We start from the raw sequence: 21,024 nt of genomic DNA, 5'->3' as shown, positions 1-21,024 counted from the left end.
ATTTTTGATAGTTAGTTTTGAGAGCCAGACATTTGTCCCCAGGCCACAAGTGAGTAGCACTGGCATATTCACGCACCCACTTAAAACACAGCAACATTACTAAAGTATTTATTATTTGACCATTTCAACTTTATTTTCTCAGCAGTGCCCTTAAGATGTAGATTTTACTTTTAGGAGGAATTGTACTTGAAACAGTTGAAATCTACCGCTTTAATTTCTCCAAAAACTGGCAGTAGCTCGGCTGCCTGCTGTGACGCACCGCTAGACACCTTGCCACGCATGTCTTCCATATATAGGAGCGCTCTCCTAAGTGCTAATTTGTAAACAGCTTCTGGAAGATACATATGCAGAAGCTCAGCTGCCCTTGTTTAACTGCTATTGGAATCAGCAGGGATCTTACATCATCAACTGCGAGGATGTCTTCAGTACAGAGAAGATTTTCATAACTGTTTTTTTTTGGTAGGGTAGGAAGGGTTACCGAGCAAGCTGTACTACTAGCTCTGCAGGACAGCCAGACCACGAATTAAAGAGCCAATAAGCTGAAGATTCTCACAGAGAGAGAAATGCAGCTCAGTTCTCAATGCTGGACATGAAGATGTGAAATGCAAGCACAAAGGAAACTGGCCTCTCTCAAACCAGCAGCTGAAATGAGTGAAGAGGCAGCTGTTGTCCAAGATCCTTCATCGTCACACAATGCATATCTCAGTAAGGTACTGAAGGCAGCCACAGGACTTCATTAGCCATTTTAATCAGTGACAACACACAAGTGTCCAGGAGTCAACCCGTTTAGGATAATGGGTCCTTTAATTTTTAGCTATGTTAATAAAAAAAGTGATCCAATGTATCTGTTTCCTTACAGAATAAATATTCAGGAGATCTAAGAAGCAAATACACGATATCCATGAATTGTTTATCAACACACCCTTATGATGTATGTATGTGTGCCATCCGAAAAATTAGTATCTTCATCCAAAATGCCAATGCTGGAAGGAAGGGGAAGCAATTTAGAAGGAAAAAAGTTCTCTAAGTCAGTTACTAAAACATCGAGCTTACCCTTATCTTCTCTGAGTGGGTTCGGGAGACAATCAAATCTATAGTTACTGTTATAACTCATCCAGAGGAACGATGCCAAGTCTTAACCTCTGCAATGCTGAGTTAACCAAAACAGACAGTACACCCTCCAAACATCCAGCAGAAAGGGACGTGCAAGAGAAACTGCACAGACTACTTCAAGATATTTATCAACAAATTATTAATGGTCACTTCAGATTAGCTTTGAATTACCTACAGTTCTGAAGAGACGGATACTCTCCTGCCTCTTCAGTTTAAAAAGTATTCCAGTTCCAGAATATAGAAAGTTTTAACATTAAGGCATACATACAGCTATGTTGTTTGCTTTCATTTAATAAAGATCAATTTACTCAAATACATGGAATGTTGGCACAAAACTAAAGCTCTTGTGGAACAGCTACCAATCATACACAAATATTCTGTGAGGTCCTCTTGACTTGCATTTCTCTGATAGATACACCACAAAATGGCTTTAATAATACAAACTGAAGGCTGGATCAAATCTCTAAATAATAAGTAGCAGTTAAAGTAAATGGTTTGCTTTATTTGTAAATTATGTACAGAATACATTTTAATTTTTTTTTTAATTATGATGGAGCAGGAGAAAGAAAACAGCCATAATTTCCAAACGGTGCTGCCTCCTTCACCTGCTGGAGATGACATCTTTCTCTGAACCAATGTACAAAACCAGTTTGGATTTCCTCAGTTGCTGGCACACAGTCTGGAGACACAGAGAACACTGCAGCCACATTCAGCACTACCAGCTTTTTATATTTTCAGCAAAATACTTCTGCTAAAACTAGTTTTCTTAGGAAAGTTTTCACAATCTTTTGAAAATAAAAATCAAGAAAAATATCAAGAAAGCTGTGGGCTAAGAAGGGCTTTACCTAACTAGCTATCAAATGAGTATAACTAGGAATAATCTGAGATTTGGTCATTCAACTTTTACGTGTTTTACAAAAGCAAGTTTGAGAAGCTAAACTAATTGACCAGTTATGCAAGTACCAGAAAATTATGTTTTTCAGTATGTTTGAGGACGATCTGGGCAATCTATCAATCAATAGAAAACTTGTCAGATTGATAAAACTTCTGTCAATGGATATTAATGATTAACATAGTACCACATAATCAAGTTAATGGTTAAAAAAAAAAATGAAGGAACTAGATATAAAACTGTTTGGTAACACGTATATTTCAGCAAACAAAGATGCTACTGTATGGTCTATGTTTTGGTGATCAGCCAACAAAGAAAATCCAACCATTTGCACATACTGAGTCCCAAACCCACAGTGAGTTATGATTTTTCATGTGAAGGCCTACTTTCGGTATCTTCCTCCTCTTCCTCTTCACAATCCCCTTCATCTGTTTGCTGTTCCAGTTCCTCTTTTGTGATCATTTCAAAGTCGTTTCCATTTCCACTACTGTGCTGGGACCTGTCGTCTTCACGCCTGTCACTGTCAGTGTCTGAATGTCGCTCTCCTCCTGAGCCGTCTGTTCCCGAGTTCCTCGTTGCTTCCGTTTTCCCATCATCATCTTCCTTCTTCTCACTATCTGATTTCTCCTCACTGTCGTATTTTTGCGGCTTTTTGGATTCTGATTTCTCCTCTTTCTTTAAGTCTGCTTTTGGTCCTTTGTATTCGTGTGTGTACAGGGGCCTGAAGGAGTCAATGAATCCCACATCTGCTGTGAGATTTGGCAGGAACCAGAAGTGATGCCTTCCTCCAGTGATGAGCCAGATGATAAGGAAGAGGATGCAGCGAGCTGCATAAAGAAGGAAAAAGGGAAATTTGGGGGTTTATTATAAACACCCACACTGTAAAACTATGTTGTAAGAGATGTCCACTACTGACACCCACCCAAAGTCAGGGACTCTCGTTCTGCAATAGCATTGTGGAACTGTTTGTTTTTACCATGTCTCCCACACCCCTATAACCTTATACCTATGATTTAGCTCTTAATCCCCTCTGCTGAAGAAATACAAACCCAAGAAAGCTTTAAAATCCTGGTTACACCATTCTCACTACTGAATCTGTTCTTATGTAAAATTCTTGGGTTTGCTTTTAAAAAATTTTTAAACAGAGGCTGTAAACAAATCTCCACTATCCAGGAAACACCAACAGGTGACAGACAGGAGCCTGCGCTGTCTTTCTCTCAGTGGCACAACTCTGACACCCGGTGGCCAGGAGGGAAATCTGTACACGGGATCAGCCTGGCTGTCGCTGACAACAACCTCCGGGCAGCGAGACAGTCACACATCTCGGACCACCTTCAAGAAACAGGCTGCATCTTCGCCCTTTTAGACTTCACCTGCTGATAAAGTGACAATGACCAACACTTACCAACGGCAAGAAGAAGAATACTGGCGACAAAACAGCCCGCGCCTACACTGAGGTAATAAACACCAACACGCATTTCTGCTGGCCAGAGCGGGAACAGAGTTGCAGCTATTACAGCAATCACTAAATAGAAAGGAGAAAAGCATGAGAATCACAATTAGTTTTTCCTGGTACGTGCATAAAGGCTGTAAGCTTATCATTTATTCAAGGTACTGGCTTAGTGTAATATGAGTTACTGACAGTATTTTGGGCCTTGAGTGAAACCTTGTCTAGTCCCCCTGCTCCTGTTCTCATACTCATTCCACATTCAGCAACTCTGCATCGCTGTGCTCAGTCAACACAGCAAGGAGAGCACCTCCGAGGAGAGGGGTTTGCACGCGCAAATGAGTGAGCAGGGAGCTGCCTGTAACCAGTGCAGCAGGACACAGGCGCAGGGAGTCGGGCAGAGATCATAGTAGCCCCAAGGACTGGCCAGAGGCCTGAATGTGGCCGCAAGGGATGACCCCGATTCTCAGGAAAGGTGGTTCTCTCAGGGCAAGGAAGCTGGAAGGTACAGGTCAAGGGCGTTAGACTGGTAGTACAACAATCTCTTAGCTCACCGATATCAGTTAACATCTATACTAATTTAGATTTAAAAATAAAATTAGCTGAGTGGGCTTATCCCACACAAATACAAGTTCTAAGGTCAGAAAGGTACCATTCATAGTTTTAAATAATTCCTTTAACATCTTTCACATTTTTATATCAACCACATTTGCCTATTGGGAAACTTGGTAGCTTAAAGCAACAGAACTGAACAGCTTGCAAACTTGTGCAAGTTCATACATTGGCTATGGCACGTTTCAGGTTTGGTTTTGTTTGTTTTAAACATGTGTAGCCCCTCCACCCTGAGATCAAAATTCATTATATGATTGGTGTCAAATCATGCTGAAACAGAAGAGCAAAACTATGTCCAGAAAAAAGACAAACCTATCCAGGGACAGGCCTGTTGATACTACGTCTACATTTACCATGTGCTCGCTAATATCTACTCTTACTTACCAAGTACAAGTCCCATGGCAAAAGTTTTAAAGTGAACGGGGTCGTAGATCCACACATACACCTACAACAGAAATAATCTGGTTTATGCTTGGAAAACAAGCTCTCTGATAAACGATTTCACTTATTCCCTCACCCAAACACTCACTGCCATGCTGTCATGCTTGGTGCCGAACAAATGGCCCTGCAGTCAGCACTGCACTGGGGCAGCGGAGCAGGGCAGGGGCCGTTTGCCATAGGCAGGGCTACGCTTTGAACAGGACTTCAGACAGGTTTCTGCCAATGAAAGAGGCGCAAAAGGAGACAGATAGCCCATGGGCTGCACGCCTGCATGCCCACACCATTGCCTTCACTGTGTGCTGATGATAATCTGAGCCTCATGGCAGGAGGCCGAAGGATGCGGTGCTGCTGGGGCAGGACACCCGCAGAGCTGGGCAGGATGCTGGCTGTGCTGGAGGCTTCCAGCTGGGAGGGGGAGAGGATGGGCAAGGAGTTTCCATACCGTTTAAAAAAAAAAACAGTGGAAATCTGTGACTGGATGTCTTGAAGAATTACTTCATAAAAGAAGTTGTGCCCCGAGTAACTTACAGGTGAAGTAAAATCCTGGGAAAAACACTCAGACAGTAAATCCATGGGGAAACGAAAGATTCAGATATATCACTGATCAAGGTTTGTTTTTATCTTTCTTTATTCAATAATGTTGTTCAGCACGAAGCCAAAAAAGTTTTGTAAAGAAAGTTTTTCAGGTCCACCAAGTGGGAACAAAAAAATACTTCTAGCTTTGAAGAGATTCCCTTAAGAGAAAAAAAAAACAAACGACTGAACTTATGGAACAAAGATACCAGCTGAAATGCTCAATTCAATGTAAGTCCCATTTGATGGCCTTAGATAAGTGTAACTGTACCCTCTGTTCCACCGCACGCTGTTATCTAAATGTCTACAGTTGCAACACTCAGTACCAAACATTTGTGCGAGAACTGTGGATCCATGTGAATCAGATTTGCTCAGCAAAAAAAAACCTTCTTGGTAAAGTGCAGGATTTCCTGAACTAGAAAAATAGGATTTTTTTTTTCTTACTAAACTAAATATTTGGAATCTTAGCTATTAACTGTGACAAAAACCTGCTGATTACTGGAAACCAGAGGCCCTCATGGCAGACGTGTTGATACGAAGTATCAGGAGGACACCTCAGTGGCAGTAACACAGTTTTTCAGTGTGATACAACAAGTATTTAATATTCGACTTCTAACAGGGTGTGAAAGTTGACTGGCAGCAGAGCTACGCCTGCATAGAGTCAACTGTTCTGTGAGCCCAAACAAACTGGAGATCATGACTGTTGACTGGGCCGTAAGAGCATGTCTAATATTTAAGTGCAAAATAATAAAGAAAAGGGAAAAATGCTCTAACGTAAATACACAAAGATTGGCTCTAAATTAGCTACTACTTAAAAAAAGCCCTTGGGAGTTGCAGTTCTTAAAAAACATCAGCTTATTAATAAACAAAGAAGTAAATGAAGTTAAGACAAGAAATAAATACTGTTATAGTGCAAACAGTACTGCACCCTCATGTTGAATGCCGCATGTCATCCTGGTTACTCCATGTAAAAGACACTAGGGAGGATCAGAGGTAGGTGTGACTCTGTACAAGGTGGGATGAAACAGAGCAAAGTAGGTTGTAAAAGAGCTGACTGAGTAAAAAAGATACATAAAGGAGGTACATTTTCCGCACAAGTGATTTATTTACAGTGTTCACTGTCACGTATGTTTTATAACCAAAGGTATGCAAGAATCTTAGGGGAGATTCCAGTTCAGTGACACACAGCATCAACGCAGCACAGTATAATTTTGCTCAAGTAAAGACTTACCACTTATCCCAAATCCTAAAAGCACAAATATGACTCTACATTACAGAGCTGTTAAAGAATTAAATTCTTTGTCTTCCAGGAAAGCAAAGTACAGAGAAGTATTTAAGACCACAATTCCAGTGGTAAAGCCAGGATGAGAATTCAGGAATACCTAAATGTTACCTATCCGCTCAGATCACAAAGTCAGGCAGCCCCTGGGTGGCAGATAGTTTTGATTTCCCCTCCTGTGATTGAACATCATGTTCTAAAAGGCTTGCGTTTGTTCAGAAATGATTTCAGCACAATGATGGCCACATGATAATATGGGTTGGAATGGACCTCAGGGGTCCCCAGTCCACCCTCCTGCTGACAGCAGGGTCAGCTGCGAGGCCGGCCCAGGCTCCTTGGGGCATTCCCCAGCCCAGTCTTGAACCCTCCGCTCTGGGCAGCCTGCTCCGACCTCCCGCTACACCCCGAGGACAAACACTTCACCTCATGGCCGCTAACACGTAAATGACTGGCAATTAAGTTTTCTTTTAGATTCTTTTAAGTTGCTGTCCTACATTTATCTCCCTCTAACCTCCTTCCAAGTATCTAAAAATCTGATGTTTCAAGATCAGCCATCACATTGCCATTAATTTTTCTTTCAACGTGTCAAGAAAGAGCTTGCAGAAATCCAGTAAATGAACCTATTATCTGTCAATAGTACACTGACACTAAAAGTTAGAAAGTACCTATCAATCTCACCTCATTTCCATCCAAGAAAACTTGGTCTTCGTGTGGCTCAAGTTTAAATTTCCTCTTAGTTTCCTTTTTCTTGGGTGTTCCAGGGGCCTCATCCTGAGGACAAACACAAAAAAAAATTTAAGAGGGTTTTAATTTCCACTATTTTAATATATTGAGTCAGGTAACTTTTCATAAACTTAAGATCATGTTCATACTTTTTAGGTAAAGATGTTTTATTTCGTCCTGTTCTCATTTATTACCAACTGGGTACCTCAAAAATAAAGGAAAACTGTAAGGAAAGAGAACTTTTATTTTTAGTATGTGTCTAAGGACTAGACTATGACTTCAGAATTACATTATGTCTTCAAATGCACAGCAAAGCTCTGCTGATATTAACAGAAAGTCTGCACAAAGATCCAGAACCGGGTGCAACACTTCATGGTTCAGCCTGGAGAAAAGGAGGCTGGGGGGAGACTTCATTGCTCTCTACAACTCCCTGAAAGGAGGTTGTAGCGAGGTGGGGGTCAGTCTCTTCTCCCAAGTAACAAGCATTAGGACAAGAGGAAATGGCCTCAAGTTACGCCAGGGGAAGTTTAGGTTGAATATTAGGAAAAAATTTCTTCACCGAAAGGGTTATCAAGCACTGGAACAGGCTGCCTGGGGAAGTGGTGGGAGTCACCATCCCTGGAGGTATTTAAAAGACAGGTAGATGTGGTGCTGAGGGACATGGTTTAGTGGTAACTTGGCAGTGTTGGGTTAACAGCTGGACTTGATCTTAAAGGTCTCTTCCAACCATAATGATTCTATAATCGCTAGCTTTATTGGAATTATTTGGTACCTTGATGCCGTATTTACCACATGGGCAGCCTTTCAGATTCAGTTTCTGCCTGTTTATTCTCTGTCCTCCTCAATCTCTTTTTGGATCTTGTGCTTCCTCTTCCCTGTCTCCGTTCACTTGGCTTATTTCTTCACTTGAAATTAACTTCCTAATTTTTGCCCCATGTTGTTGCTGGAGTTACTACCCACTGGTTTATATAATCCACTGAAACATCAGTTCAATAATTAATTATTAGTTTAAAAATTAACATTAAATTTAATAATGTAACACTCCAGATGAGAGGGAATTGGAGCAGTTCATAACTTTCATAATCAGCATTTTAAAGTACCTCCAGAGTTAGGTAATCTTATACTAGCTTCTGTGTTTAGACTGTCAGCAGGATGATTTTGTTTATAATTCTTTTATTAGCCATGAAGCTTTCTTCTGAAATCTAGATCTTTGTACAGAGAGACTATACCTCTCACTACATGTGCCGTCATTTCACTTCAGAATGTCTGAATGGGAAGAACTTTTGAGCGCTAATTGTCCTACTAACTCTCACTCGATTCGTACCACTGTGTATGGAAGAAAAACCACATTCCTTCATCAAGTTTCTCCCGCAGATTCCTAACATTTTAATTTAGGAATTCTGTTCTGCTAATAAAATAAATCAGGAATGAAAACATGAACAAGCACATGAAAACTTGTACAGTAATAACAGTCTGAACTTTAAAGAAAGTAAATAAATCTGTGAAAACTAGGCATTATGCAGTTGAGTAATGGAGCTGTCATACAGAAAACCAGCCTGCTATTACACAGCTATTTACAAGCACCAAGTACCAAATACTACATTCCAAACATTCTTATTACCAAACATTGCAAAATTGTTTTTGTTTCACATGTGCAGCTGCACTGCTTTGAGATGTCAGGTCACCCACATGTGTCACTCCATGCAAACCTACGCTTGTACAAAGCATGGTTGACCACTGCAGCTGAAGAGAAACAGGTTTTGATTAACTCAGTCCACATTAGAAGATGACGAGGTACACAAAAGCCCAACTGAAGCCCCTTTTTAATCTAGATCAAAATCAGAACAACTCCAAAGTTGTTTGGTTGGTTTTTTTTAAATAAAAAAGTGCAGCATATTTTAGACATGAAACCAGGCAAAAGTTATGTCACGTTTCAGAAAAAAAACATATTTTTCAAGCCAATATAATCTTAACAATCAGGTAACGCAGCCTCTGTTACAGGTTTGTCTCTTCTCGTACAGATAGTACTTACCTTCTTACACTCCTCTTTTTCACCGTCCTTTTTCTTTTCCTTTTCTTTCTCTTTTTTATTTTTTTCATCTTTGCCACCTTCCTTCTTGCTCTTTTTCTCCTCCTCTTTCCCACTCTCGGCCTTTCCTTTTTCCTTTTCTTTTTTTGTATCCTTGTCAGGTTTCATTTTCATCACTTTTAATGCTCGATGAAAAAACTGTTTTTTCAGGAGTCTTAAAATGAAAAAAGTTAAATGATACATTTAAGTGTGGCTGTGACAACAATGTTTAGACTCAATTATGTTATTAGATACCACTCTAGATTATCTATCTAATATAATCATCAATAGTACAACTGAAAGACAGAGGTCACCATCATCTGCCCTATTTACAACTAAATACACCAGACCTAATTATCCTGTCTCTCACCTCTCGCTTTGCTTTTTTGGTTCATCTGTTCGAAACTGGGTAAACCCCATACTTTTCTGTGGCAGAATTTTGCCTAGATATAAATGAACACATGAGATGTAGGAAGCCACCAGGTCAATTTAATTATCCTTCCCATTAATGCAACTCCATCCAATGTTTATTTTCAAGTTCGTGTCAATGTACTTCATACCAAAAATAAGAAAGTGGACATATGGTTTATCAGGTTCCTTGGTAAGCGCTGCAGCACAATGAATAAAATCACCCTGTTGGAACTGTGGTACATATGCAAGCATTCCATTCATGTCAGCTAAAAACACACCTTATAGCAAGTGTACCTATGACCAGTGGGGCAAGAGGAAGTAGTGTTTGGTAGTCTTAAGGTTGTCACCAACAGGTAACGTCCTTGAATGGATCATATCCAAACTCAGAATAGGAAGAACAGTAACAGAATACTGCTCTTCAGACTGAGAGGAAGCAGTGGGATATGAAATCCAAGCACTCATTCACACCAAAAATCCTGGTCCTATGCTCCAAATCAATTTGATTTGTCCTTGGTTTCTTTCATCTCTCGCTGCAGACCAAATCCCTATGCTGGACTGATGGTTAAATTAGGAAAACTCGCTAAAGAGAGAGAAGTCATTCTACCAATTAAACTTATGTGCCTGCTGACTATGAAGCAACGTTGTTTCACGTATATAAAATCCTTCCTTCAGACAACTGTTTCTAGCAACAGAAAATCACGTGTTTGGGAGAAACTGCTTTTATTCACAGATGGAAGTTTAGGGGGCTCAGGTACTGAGCAGCTCACAGGACAGGTCTGGCCTGCAAGAGAGCTCTGTCACTTGCAGGAGCAATTTTTCCTAATATCCAATCTAAACTCCCCCTGATGCAACTGCCTCTGATGGAATATAAAAAGACTGGACTGTGCAAGACCTACTGCTCAGAGCATGCAGCCACGGTATCAGTGCAGCCAACAGCCAGATCCTGAAGAGGGACAGACCTTGACATGACTAATGAAGTCCAGATTTCCTGCTGATTTCCAACTTGTTAACCCTCTAGAGATCTGCTGAACAAAGCATTATTCGTGACAAATCCCCACAAAAGAAAACTTACTGAACTTACATCAATATATTAAGTATACCGGGAGACCTTGTGTACTGGAGCAGCGTTATGAATTCAGTTAGTGACTTGTTTTAAATGCGTAACTGATGGATGCAATTGTCATGGGATGAAGGAGCAGGATCTGATACTTGTTTTTTGTTTGATAGGGCAGGTAAAACAAGGAATAGCCACACAAAGAGAGTTAAGGTACTTGTTTTTAATATGAGTAAGAGCCTAAACAGTCTCTTACACTGAAGGGACTAGTTTTGTATTAAGGTATTCCACCATCGCTTCCAAAAGGCAAAGTAAGCAGACAGTGCTAATATTTAAAACTCTGTAAATGGCTTCAGTGACCAAAGGTGGCCTTAGCATTATTAGAGATATAGAAGCGAGCAAGAGAAACCAAACTGCAGACATGGTGTGGTGCCAAATGGATCATCAGGGCACAAAATGACACTGGTGATAGAAGTCAGTGGCAGAGAACAGAGGGTTGAACTGATTTTCTTTGCACCCTACACAGGCATTCATTACACTGCTGGAGCTGAAGGACTTCATCAACCGTCATCTCATCTGATGCATTAGTAACAGAACACACACAGACTGCTACCTCACTCCAAAGACTCTGGAAGGCAAAACTAATTTTTCTGCTTGCATTAAAATAATGCTTTTTACTAAACTTTCTTGAAGAAATCAGCAAAAGGATTAAAGCTCAAACAGAATCAGCCCTGCCTCAGCCCTGGAACTGGGGGAAGAATCTCACCTTACTGGGTGGCTATCTAAAAGAGGCCAGAAAAAAAGACCAAACATTAGCTATATTTTTTCATTTCTAAGTAGCTTTCACAGAACTCTCCAAGTGTGGACAGTCCCCTTAACTCTATGCATCTGCCCCAAATGAGGTACAGTCAGAACATGCCATTCATCTAAACAAAGCACTAAGAGTACCCTAAGCAGCAGAGACATACCATTTGAGAGGCATAAATTAAACCTCCAAGTGCAGCTTCTGCCATAACAGCAGACTACAGCAATGGGAAGGAGAGATTTGAGGGCTCTGATCCTACTAACTTGAAGTAACTATGAAATTCAGGAAATTCATTTCATTATCTTGCTGCCCCAAGCAGCACAATGAAAGCATGAGAGAGTTTTGAGCTTTAAGACGATGAAATGACATTGTTTCCATTTCTGGTATGACACCCACAAACACAGGAATAAAAATACAATCATTATTTTTACATACAACTGCAAATGTTTTAGAATGCATGAAGCCTAAGTGAAACTGGTTCCTAAATAACTAAGACATCTTGACAACTATACTCATTAATAAAATTGATGAGTTAGGCTAGGTCATACCTGTTGCAATAATCAACTACAGACTCTCGGGTTGTAAATAAAGCCTCTTCTCCTTTCTTTGCCTTTGCCCATTTAGAATCCAGGAGGCAGTCCACAGCTTTTGAGGCTAGAGGAAAAAATAGAATTAAAAATGCATTAAAACTAATGACATTCATTTTAACATGCAGTCTACATTCCTTGAACCACACCAATTAGTCAGTCAGTTCTGGTGATGTTCCACATCCTCTCAATCTTTAAAGTAAGACTAGCCACTATTCTGAAATACAGCACTCTTGACAACTATAAGCCTTTAAATCACAGAGCAAAAAGTTTATTGTGTTTACTTCGGGCTGATAAGATTAATTTTATGGCTATCTAATGCCTAGATAAGTTTTCAAAACAAACTGTAAGACCAGTACTTATTAGATAAAGCAGCAACAATAAAAACAAAGCAGCCCCCCCCTCCCCCCAAGTGCAATGTTAGAAGAGAGTTTCATTCTCTGGTTATAAGCAACCTTACCAATAAAATAATCAACTCGGTGGCCCATCATGTTGGTGGATTTTGTTGGACAGTTGAAACGTAAGTATTTAGCAACAGCCTTCTCCTCTTTGAATGGCTCACCGACCTCCTACAATAGTAAAAGTGCAAAATTAATACAGATTTAAACACATAGGAAAATAATCCGTTTGGGGTCAAAAACCAGATATTGCAAAGTCTTCATTATTTTATGGCAATATATAAATAACAAATAAAATATAAAAGATGTGAAAATAGGTCAAGTCATTTTTCCCAAGAACCTTCTGTCTACATAAAGCAAAAAAAGCAGGAATTCTAAAGTTATAGGTGATTTGAAGGTAACAACTATGAACTTACTTAACAGCTCTGTAAAAAAGAGCAAGCTAAATGAGGAACTAAGAGGAAAGCACCAGGCACACGGAAAGCTGCTTAAGGCACACAAGCCTGGATGAAAACAGTTGTGAAGCTGAGAGCAAAGAAAAACAACAGACTGAGGAATAAGTATGTACAAAACAACAGCAAAGCAGGCGTACTGACACAATACAAAGCAGCTTGAATTTCATGTGAAAGAAGAGAAAACCATGTTGAAAAGAAGTTGTCAGAAAACGTCAGCACTGCTGCATGACTACAAAATGACTTAAACTTCAGAGTACCATTGAGGAGATCCTTCCATCCTAGAGCCTAGGAACATCAGTGTGAAGTACAGCAGAATGAAGTACATGAAGGTCAAAACAGTCGTTTTAGGAAAAGGGAGCCCTTAGCCTGCACACATTCATAAATTCTGTACATTTACCAACTTGCAGAGAGGTAGCAGAATTCAAAGATTTATAAGACAGAATGATGGAGATGGGCATTTTCAATTATTTAAAAATAAGACCTAATATTTGTAAGCAGGAAAGGAAGACCTTTCTAATGTTCCTGATTCACAAAAACATATCTGAAACAACCATTTGACATATTACACTGACTCATGCAAACTTCCTCAAAATTTCTTTCTGTAAGAGTTCTTTTAATCAGTAATGAGTAATTCTCAAAATCCCCTCGCTACTTGCAGATCAATAACAGAGAAACACTAGGACATCTTTTCAGACTGGCTGTCTTCTGTACCTATTCTTCTCATGCTGGCCAAAGAAATAGATTATAGAAGCCACAAAACAGATTGGTGATTTACAGGAATACATAGAATTCAAAGATTCTATTTAAAGACATAATGTTTTTAAAGGTCAATAAGCATTTACAATCCCCAGTACTGCTTTTAAGATGTATAATCGTAATATCACAAGATGCACGTTAAGTGGAAATGCAAGGTCAAATAGATGTTGGTACAGCAGAATAAAAACTTTAGATGGTGAGAGTTGTTAATTTTCAACAGTTTGCACAGCTAACTTTCAAAATCAACTGGTTAATGAATTATCCTTCCAGATGGGATTGTTGCTTTTCCTGTCTGAGGACAATTTTAGAGAGAATCATACAGCATAAGATATCCAAATTACCAAAACCACTCTATTTTGTTAGTACGGAGATTACTGACATTTTTTAAAGCCTAAATTTTTTATACGTATGCAGAAAGATGCTCTCATACTCACCAGTTACACATTTTTAAAAACATGTGCCTAAATTAAGCCAGATGATCCTAACAGTCCTCATGCAGATTAAATTAACTCTTTCTCCATGTTCAATCCTTTTTTTTTTTCACCCCCAATTTTAAAAATCTGCATAAAACATCAGATAACCCATGGAAAACTATTCACTAACTGGCAGTGCATGTATGCACATAATTATATACTGTGATTTGACATCCGCTTATATGGTACAGTTGTACCAGTAATTGTAAATCACTGATGATACTACCAAATTTGGTACCAAACCAGATTTGGTTTAATAACAACAAAACAAGTGAAAGTGTACCATCGTTACCGTATGGCACATGCGCTAAGCTACCATGGAGAGTGAGTGGAGTTTCAAAATAATGCTGTTCTAGTATTTCCTACCATCAAATTAAACTCAGAACAACTCACAGGGCAAATGTTGTTCTTCACAGCACAGACTGCAAAACAGTCAGAGAAGCTAGAGATATTTGCATCAATGTTAATTCCTCTGCTAGGATTTTTTTTTTCCTTCCTAAAATATTTATGATTCTGCTAGGTCATGTGATGAGCTATACAGGCACTGGCTGGCATCAGGAGATTTTGTTTTTTTTTTTTTTTATTGCTCCTTACTATCTATTGCTTTGCCCTTTTCTATGGGACAGTTTCATAACATCCCAAACAAAAAAAAAAGCTTCCCTGTGAGAGAGACTGCCACAGTTTACCCAAGCTCGTTCTGAGAAAGTTTTTCCTGCAATTTAATCCACGTTTTTAATCTTATTTTCATCCCTTTAGCTGCAGAGCCAATCTTCTGTTAAAATATTAAACCAGATGATAGACAGAAAATAATATTAAATTTCATGATAAAAATGAAATCAACAAAATCACTGAAAATTTCAGTATCTTAGGACAACTTTTTTATGATGCAGTTTATGTTCAGTTGTAAAAATAGTCCACCAACAGGCATTTTAAGCCTCCTTATACATTTAGAAAAGGATTATACAAATGAATCAAGAGGTAGTTCTCAATAAATGATAAAGCTTTGAAACAGATGACAGCCTTAAAAAACATATGAAAACTTACTGATATTTAAAGTTTGCTTTTGTAGGATAGGCAGATAGATTCAAGAAACATTTCAGGCAATATACTTCTGGAATGTTGTAAAATGCCTTCTTAGTTAATATTCTATGATTAAACTGTTTTCAATTATGAAAAAGTAGGATAGCGTCAAGCTTCCAAACACTTCTATTCTAGATTTTGCTTTAGACCCTTGCATCTACTTTAATTTTATATATCAAAAAAAATGAATGTTGTCACTAGACAGCATGTAAAATTTAGATTCCTGATAATTTACAAACTCTGGAAGAATTACATTAAAATTAAAATCCAACCCAATCTCTTATTTATCTAGACAGAACTCCATGTACAACAAGACAGGAAAAGCAGTGCCTGGTCTTCCTACTTACTAGTAAATGCACTAAAATATTAAGATTTTTAAGACTAAGTCTCAAGCATTCCTATTAAAATTGTCCTATATGAACCTAAAAACGATGTTGAGATTTTCAAACCCAGTGACCTTCCAGACCACTGAAATGAAATGAAAACCCTCATCAAATTCACTTTTTACCATTATCTCCCACACAGAAGTACAGCATAGCGCATTCTGAATTTCCTTAAATACACTGACGTAGCTCCCATTAATATTAAACCTCTAACTGGGATTGCAGCAGAAAAAGAGGCCCGCATACATTAAAAATAACAATATCTGAACTGAGCTAATAAAATTAGCGTGTCCATGAGCTTCCTTCTCCCTCTCATCTCTACCCAAGTACAACTTATTCAGGTTCTCTTACTCCTGGAACCCTTCAATGGATGTCAAAAGGCCAGACCATATTTGTGGTTTGACATTTCACACATATTTTTTTTTCCTTTTTGCATCACAGTTATGAGAAGACAGGCACAACCTAAAAAAATTCTTTGATTTCAATGAAATGAATATCTAGTTTATTTCTTTGCTCTTACTTCCGAGAACTTAGATTTTCAGAACACTGTCCCCCACAGAAGACTTCTGAAGCCCAATAGTTTGTACAGTTTTCAGATAAGGAAAACAAGAAATTTAACCACATTTGTCACGTGCAGCCTGTTCTTCGGGCTGAGAGGCTACATCAAAAATGACACTATGTCAACCCATGCTCCATTTCTCACACCCCTCCTCACATTATGATGACACTACTACTGCATTATCTTCTCTGAGGATGGTGTGAGCACATCAAACCTTGGGCTGAATCACAAGATTATCTTTTTCCTTTCCCTGTTGACACTCAGGACCTTCGACTAGAAAATGTTCTGCGGCAGGGGAGCAGGTACTCCTCATCCATCCTGCGGAAACATTTATACTTCGCCTAAAACAAATCAAGGTGCAGTAGGACAGAGAAAAAGCACACAAATTAGCATGATTCTGTAGATCACTGGGTGGGACTGGGGAGGGGGGGGGAACAAACATGTTAGGGTCTTAGGACTTGCTCTTAGGACTCCATCCGTATTTTCTTCAGTGACTAATAAACATAAAATTGCCCGACTCTTGCACTGATGACCAGTACATGGATTGCCCGAGGTCTCTTAAAAGAAACTGTGGTAGAGCCATGCAGAGAAACCAGTTCTTCTGGATTACCGTGGCTGTGCGCTAGCCACAAGACATTAACTTTTCTTTACAGAAAAAGATTAACACATATTTTTCTGTCCCATGCATATTCCATAAAGTATTTGTTTTCTTCCTTCTGTCTTTTCAGCCGTCACTAATTTTTTTGAGCAAAAGCTGTACACATACTGAGTTCTAAAACACACGCTAAAGGAGCAATGCACAATACTTTGAAGCCAAAACACGCCAGCTTCAGTCCTCTTCTAACTCTAGGCCAGTTGTTTCGACTTTTTCCCTTCCCACCTCCAAAAGCATAACCCAGATTTTCAAAGAGTGATTCTTGTTTTACTGACAAGTGGGGCTGCTACTTCTAATTCCTATTCTTCTGCAATTCCCCCCCCTCTCCAATCTTTGTTTCTTCCTCCTCTATCACCCGATACCACTCACTTTCGAAGAAGTTATTTAACCGTTCTCCTTTGTTATTATCCCATTCAGCTTTACTAGAAATTGTGAGAAAATGAAGACAAACAGGCAAGCTGGATTAAAATCTGTGTTACTGAAAAAACCATTGCATTGTCATTTCTGAAGATCCTTTCCATACTCAGTCACAAAAAAGCTGTAGCACAGGAAGCAGCAATGCAGCTGTTGCACATTTTCCTTCCAGCAGAGCCCAAATCAAGACATGACAGAACTGTAGGGTACAACAGCTAATACTGATTAGTAGATGTCCTTCATCAAGAGAATCTCAAAGCTTGAAAACAGTGATTCAAGAGGAAAGAAGTCAACATGGAAAGTACATGTCATTAATGGCATGTACACAGCATTGATGCCACCTCAGCCATCAATTTGCAGTGAGACATTTGAAGACATTTTAAGAACCATCTTCTCTATTCCTAAGAGCAGTATTTCTATTCATTAACATTTCCAGAGTAGAGGCCACAGCACTAAGGTGCTGTGCAAGTGCTATTAATCACAACACAAAGATAAACAAAACTTCACATGGGCAGAATAAAACTGTGCACAATGGAATCTGGCCAATGTAATTAAAACTTAATGCCTACTTAACAGTCAAATTGCAGACCTGCCAACCAAGTGCCACGTGTTACCCAGCTGAACGCTTGTCAAAGTAACCAACTCTGAATATTTTGTGCTTAAGTGAGTATTTCAGGATACGTATGGAACTGAGGGTTGGTTTTTTTTTTTTTTTTTTTTTTTTTTTTTTTTCCAAGAAATGAAATAGCTTTGATCAGGTTGCTGGAGTAACAGGCATTCAAAGACATATTCCATCTTTTCAGATGTATCTGTCTACAGAAAAAATATTAAATTAGCCATTAGACAACATATGTTGTTTTTCTTTTAATAAGTTCTTGATATACAGCAAGCATTTCTTGATTTCAGAAACTTGAATCGTGGGGGCCCCACTGGCTCAAGCAACCTGCACCCTACAGACCAGTCTCTTTTCACTACTGCATGTCTGAAGTAATCTCCATGTTAATTACAGTTAAATTACTGCCAGGAATTACATTTTCAAAACTCTACCTCTAAAATGTTTTTATTAAAAATTTTGAAGTTAAGATTTCTGCAACTTCCACACCTTTAAGTGTGTTGCCTGAGGAAGAGTCTAAGCTATGTAATACAGGTTGGGCAACGTGTCTTTTTAGGAAAACACATTACATAAAACACATCCTTCCTGCTACCACTTCTGATGAAAAACACAGAAAGTAGGCTTGACAGAACTTTGAACTATTTTATAGAGACTTTTTTCATGTCTCATCTCATGCGTAGCTAGCTGACCTAACTACCGTGATTCCAATCTTGACATAAATCCTATAAATATTATTCAGAACCCAGGTTTTGTACACACAGTATTTGCAATTGAACTCTATTACACTAGCCTCTTCCACAGTTAAACACACTGTCTCTTCTTAAGAGCCTTACTCTTGTCAAGAAATTCAGCTTTACTTAACGACAATAGGGTATTCCAATGTCAGACTTGCACACAGCACGATAAACAGTCTTTTTATTAAGAGACACCACCCTAAAATAAGTACACGCTTTTAAAGCACTTGAACACCTACAAATAAACATCCTTCACTTCAATTTAAAAGATGACACCCGCAGCCTTATCCTGAAACACAATAATCATACTGTAACTATGCCAATAAAGTTCAAAAAGCTTAAAAAAAAAAAAACCCAAAACGAACTACCAAGAAAAATACATGCTGTTTTATTCACTGACCAATTAAGAACACCCTCCGGGCATCCAGCAGTATTCTTTGTTCACTGTCTTGTCTCCCCATTGTTGTTGACATACACTGGGAAGCGACTAAGATGCAATACACATTTATCTGCATAATTATATCACAAATTTAGGCCACAATCTTAAACCTTAAGTGTTAACACCCAGACATCGATTTAATTACTAACAATCCAGGAAATACTTTTACTGCTAACAGGCTGTAAATTAAGCATGTGCTTAAGTGCCTGCAAGACCACAGCCTTGGGTATTATACAAAACATTAAATTACATTTAATTTGGTTTTCATGGATGCTTTATTGAGCTATTGTCATCCTTGGTAGGGGATTGTCTATAACGATTATGAAATAATTCTGTAGTGTTTTACAATAATTCATTGAATGCCTGTGATTGATAAGGCTTGCTTAACAAGATTCTGATTAATTACTCTTTGCATCCCCCCCCCCCCCCAGTAATTTTAATTAAAGGGAAAAAAATGAACCATGACAAATACAGACACATCATCTTCTTAGGGGAAGGGAAAGCGGGCTGGGAAGGGAAAGGAAGAGAAAGGAAAGCACAAAGACGACATACGCAGTGTACGTTGTTGAATGGCTCTATGATTTCTCTCGTGAATATTATCTCTCTTACAGCAGAGCAATAAAACCCAAACAAACACTATTTAGGCTTAGGGTTAATGATACATAACAGTAACAGGCATCGTAGTAACTGATGCTGTAACTATGCCCAAAACATGCATTAAAAACTGTAAAACTCACTGTTAAAGTTATGTATTAAGAAGTCCAAGACTTCCAAGTAAGTGAAAATACCTAAGCAGTCTTCGCTTTGCCTTTAAGTGACACCACGTAATTATCACTACATTTTAACATGATCTGAAAGCTGATTAGGTCTATTTTTAGACGCGGTTGTTTGTTTATGTTTTCTAAAAACAAATTTCCTTTCCTTACCACATCATTTCCTGGCTGGGGCACGTCTGTTTTTAAGATGCTTATACCATCTGTCCCATGCCTTCTCCTTACGAATCACTGGAACAGACACGCTGGGTGTCAGCTCCTGGCGACGGTGGCTGCTCGCCTGGGTGTTTTGAGTGGTGTTATACCACATTACGCTATTGTTCGACACTGGTAACGGGCGAGATCCTACTAACACGGCGATTAAAAATAGGCTGACAGCTGGAAATCTCGCTCTCCGGCCACCGAGAAAGACGACGTGTTTTTGAGGGCGCAGACCCCGAGGGGACCCCATGGCCGGGCCCTCGCACACCGGGAGGCCGGGCCGGGCTCCCCTCAGCCCCCGCCGCGGCCGGGCGGCAACCGGTGCCGGGGTGAGGGAGGGGGAGGTCCGGGGACGGCGGAGCCAGAGACACCCTGGAACGCTCCTACCTGTGCTCCTCCGCCGCCGCGCAGCGGGCGCCGGTTTTACCTCAGTATTTGCTAGAAAATTCTGAGGAAAACCTGTCGTCGTCCCCCGCCCGGTGCCAACCCGGGCTTTTACCGAGCTCCGGTGCGGCGCTCCCGGCCTTTGCGGGGCTCCTGCTGCCCCGGCGGCCGCCGAGACGAGGGCGCTTCCCTCACCGCCGGCTCCCGCCGGGCGCACAGCACCGCCCGCCGCCTCCTCGCAACGGCTCGGCGTCGGGGCGGGGAGGCCGCAGAACCGGAGAGGGGAGAAACCCCTCTGAGGGGCGGCCGGGCCGCCCGGAGAAGCCAGGCAGCCTTGAGAACGGGGAAGGGGAGCTGCCGCCTAAGGAGGGGGCGCGGGCCAGGCAGGGAGGGGGAAGCTCGGCTACCTGGATCCGCTTCCTGTGCCTCCGCCGCTCCGCCATGTTGTCCCCGTCTGCTCCGCCGGTGACGTGGGCCGGGCCGAGGGGGGAGGGCGGGGGCCTCGCGAGAGGTGGCGGGAGCCGGCGGAGGGGCGGGAAGGCCGCGCCTCCCTCAGCCCCTCACAGCGCCCGCCTCAGCCCGCCGCCGAGGCGGTCCGTCGCCTCGCCTCAACCTTCTCGCCGGGGGGTGGCGGGCTCTGAGGGAACAACGGTTGGGCCGCCCCGGTTCAGAGGCATCGCCGCCCGCCCGCCGGGCTGGGCC

The 21,024-nt window shown here is 40.5% G+C and overlaps 1 protein-coding gene across 2 annotated transcripts; it reads right to left on the bottom strand.

Annotated features, from left to right (window-relative positions):
• Positions 1–726: 726 nt before the first annotated feature.
• Positions 727–20,804, bottom strand: SEC62 (SEC62 homolog, preprotein translocation factor). Of its 2 annotated transcripts, none has more exons than XM_082487113.1 (8): positions 20,730–20,804; positions 12,466–12,574; positions 11,967–12,072; positions 9,113–9,323; positions 7,036–7,128; positions 4,449–4,509; positions 3,411–3,530; positions 727–2,832 (listed from the first exon to the last, which is right to left on the bottom strand). In XM_082487113.1, exons 1-8 carry the CDS (start codon positions 20,763–20,765, stop codon positions 2,366–2,368), a joined length of 1,203 nt encoding a protein of 400 aa, XP_082343239.1. In that variant the 5' UTR covers positions 20,766–20,804; the 3' UTR covers positions 727–2,365. The 2 variants fall into 2 exon arrangements, with proteins under 2 accessions (XP_082343239.1, XP_082343240.1); XM_082487114.1 differs by lacking the exon at positions 20,730–20,804 and adding an exon at positions 19,891–20,031.
• Between the last annotated feature and the right edge of the window lie 220 nt (positions 20,805–21,024).

Source organism: Vanellus vanellus (assembly GCF_965231255.1).
Source record: "Vanellus vanellus genome assembly, chromosome: 8".
Lineage (NCBI taxonomy): Eukaryota > Metazoa > Chordata > Aves > Charadriiformes > Charadriidae > Vanellus > Vanellus vanellus.
This window is presented reverse-complemented; position numbering and strand designations above follow the sequence as displayed.

Bases quoted from the DNA above. Each gene is read 5' to 3' on its own strand.
- SEC62 (XM_082487113.1), bottom strand. From the start codon at position 20,765: ATGGCGGAGCGGCGGAGGCACAGGAAGCGGATCCAG. The intron at 12,575-20,729 runs GTAGCCGAGCTT...TTACTATTGTAG, and splicing joins GGCACAGGAAGCGGATCCAG to GAGGTCGGTGAGCCATTCAA. The intron at 2,833-3,410 runs GTAAGTGTTGGT...TTCTTTATGCAG, and splicing joins TATTCTTCTTCTTGCCGTTG to CTCGCTGCATCCTCTTCCTT.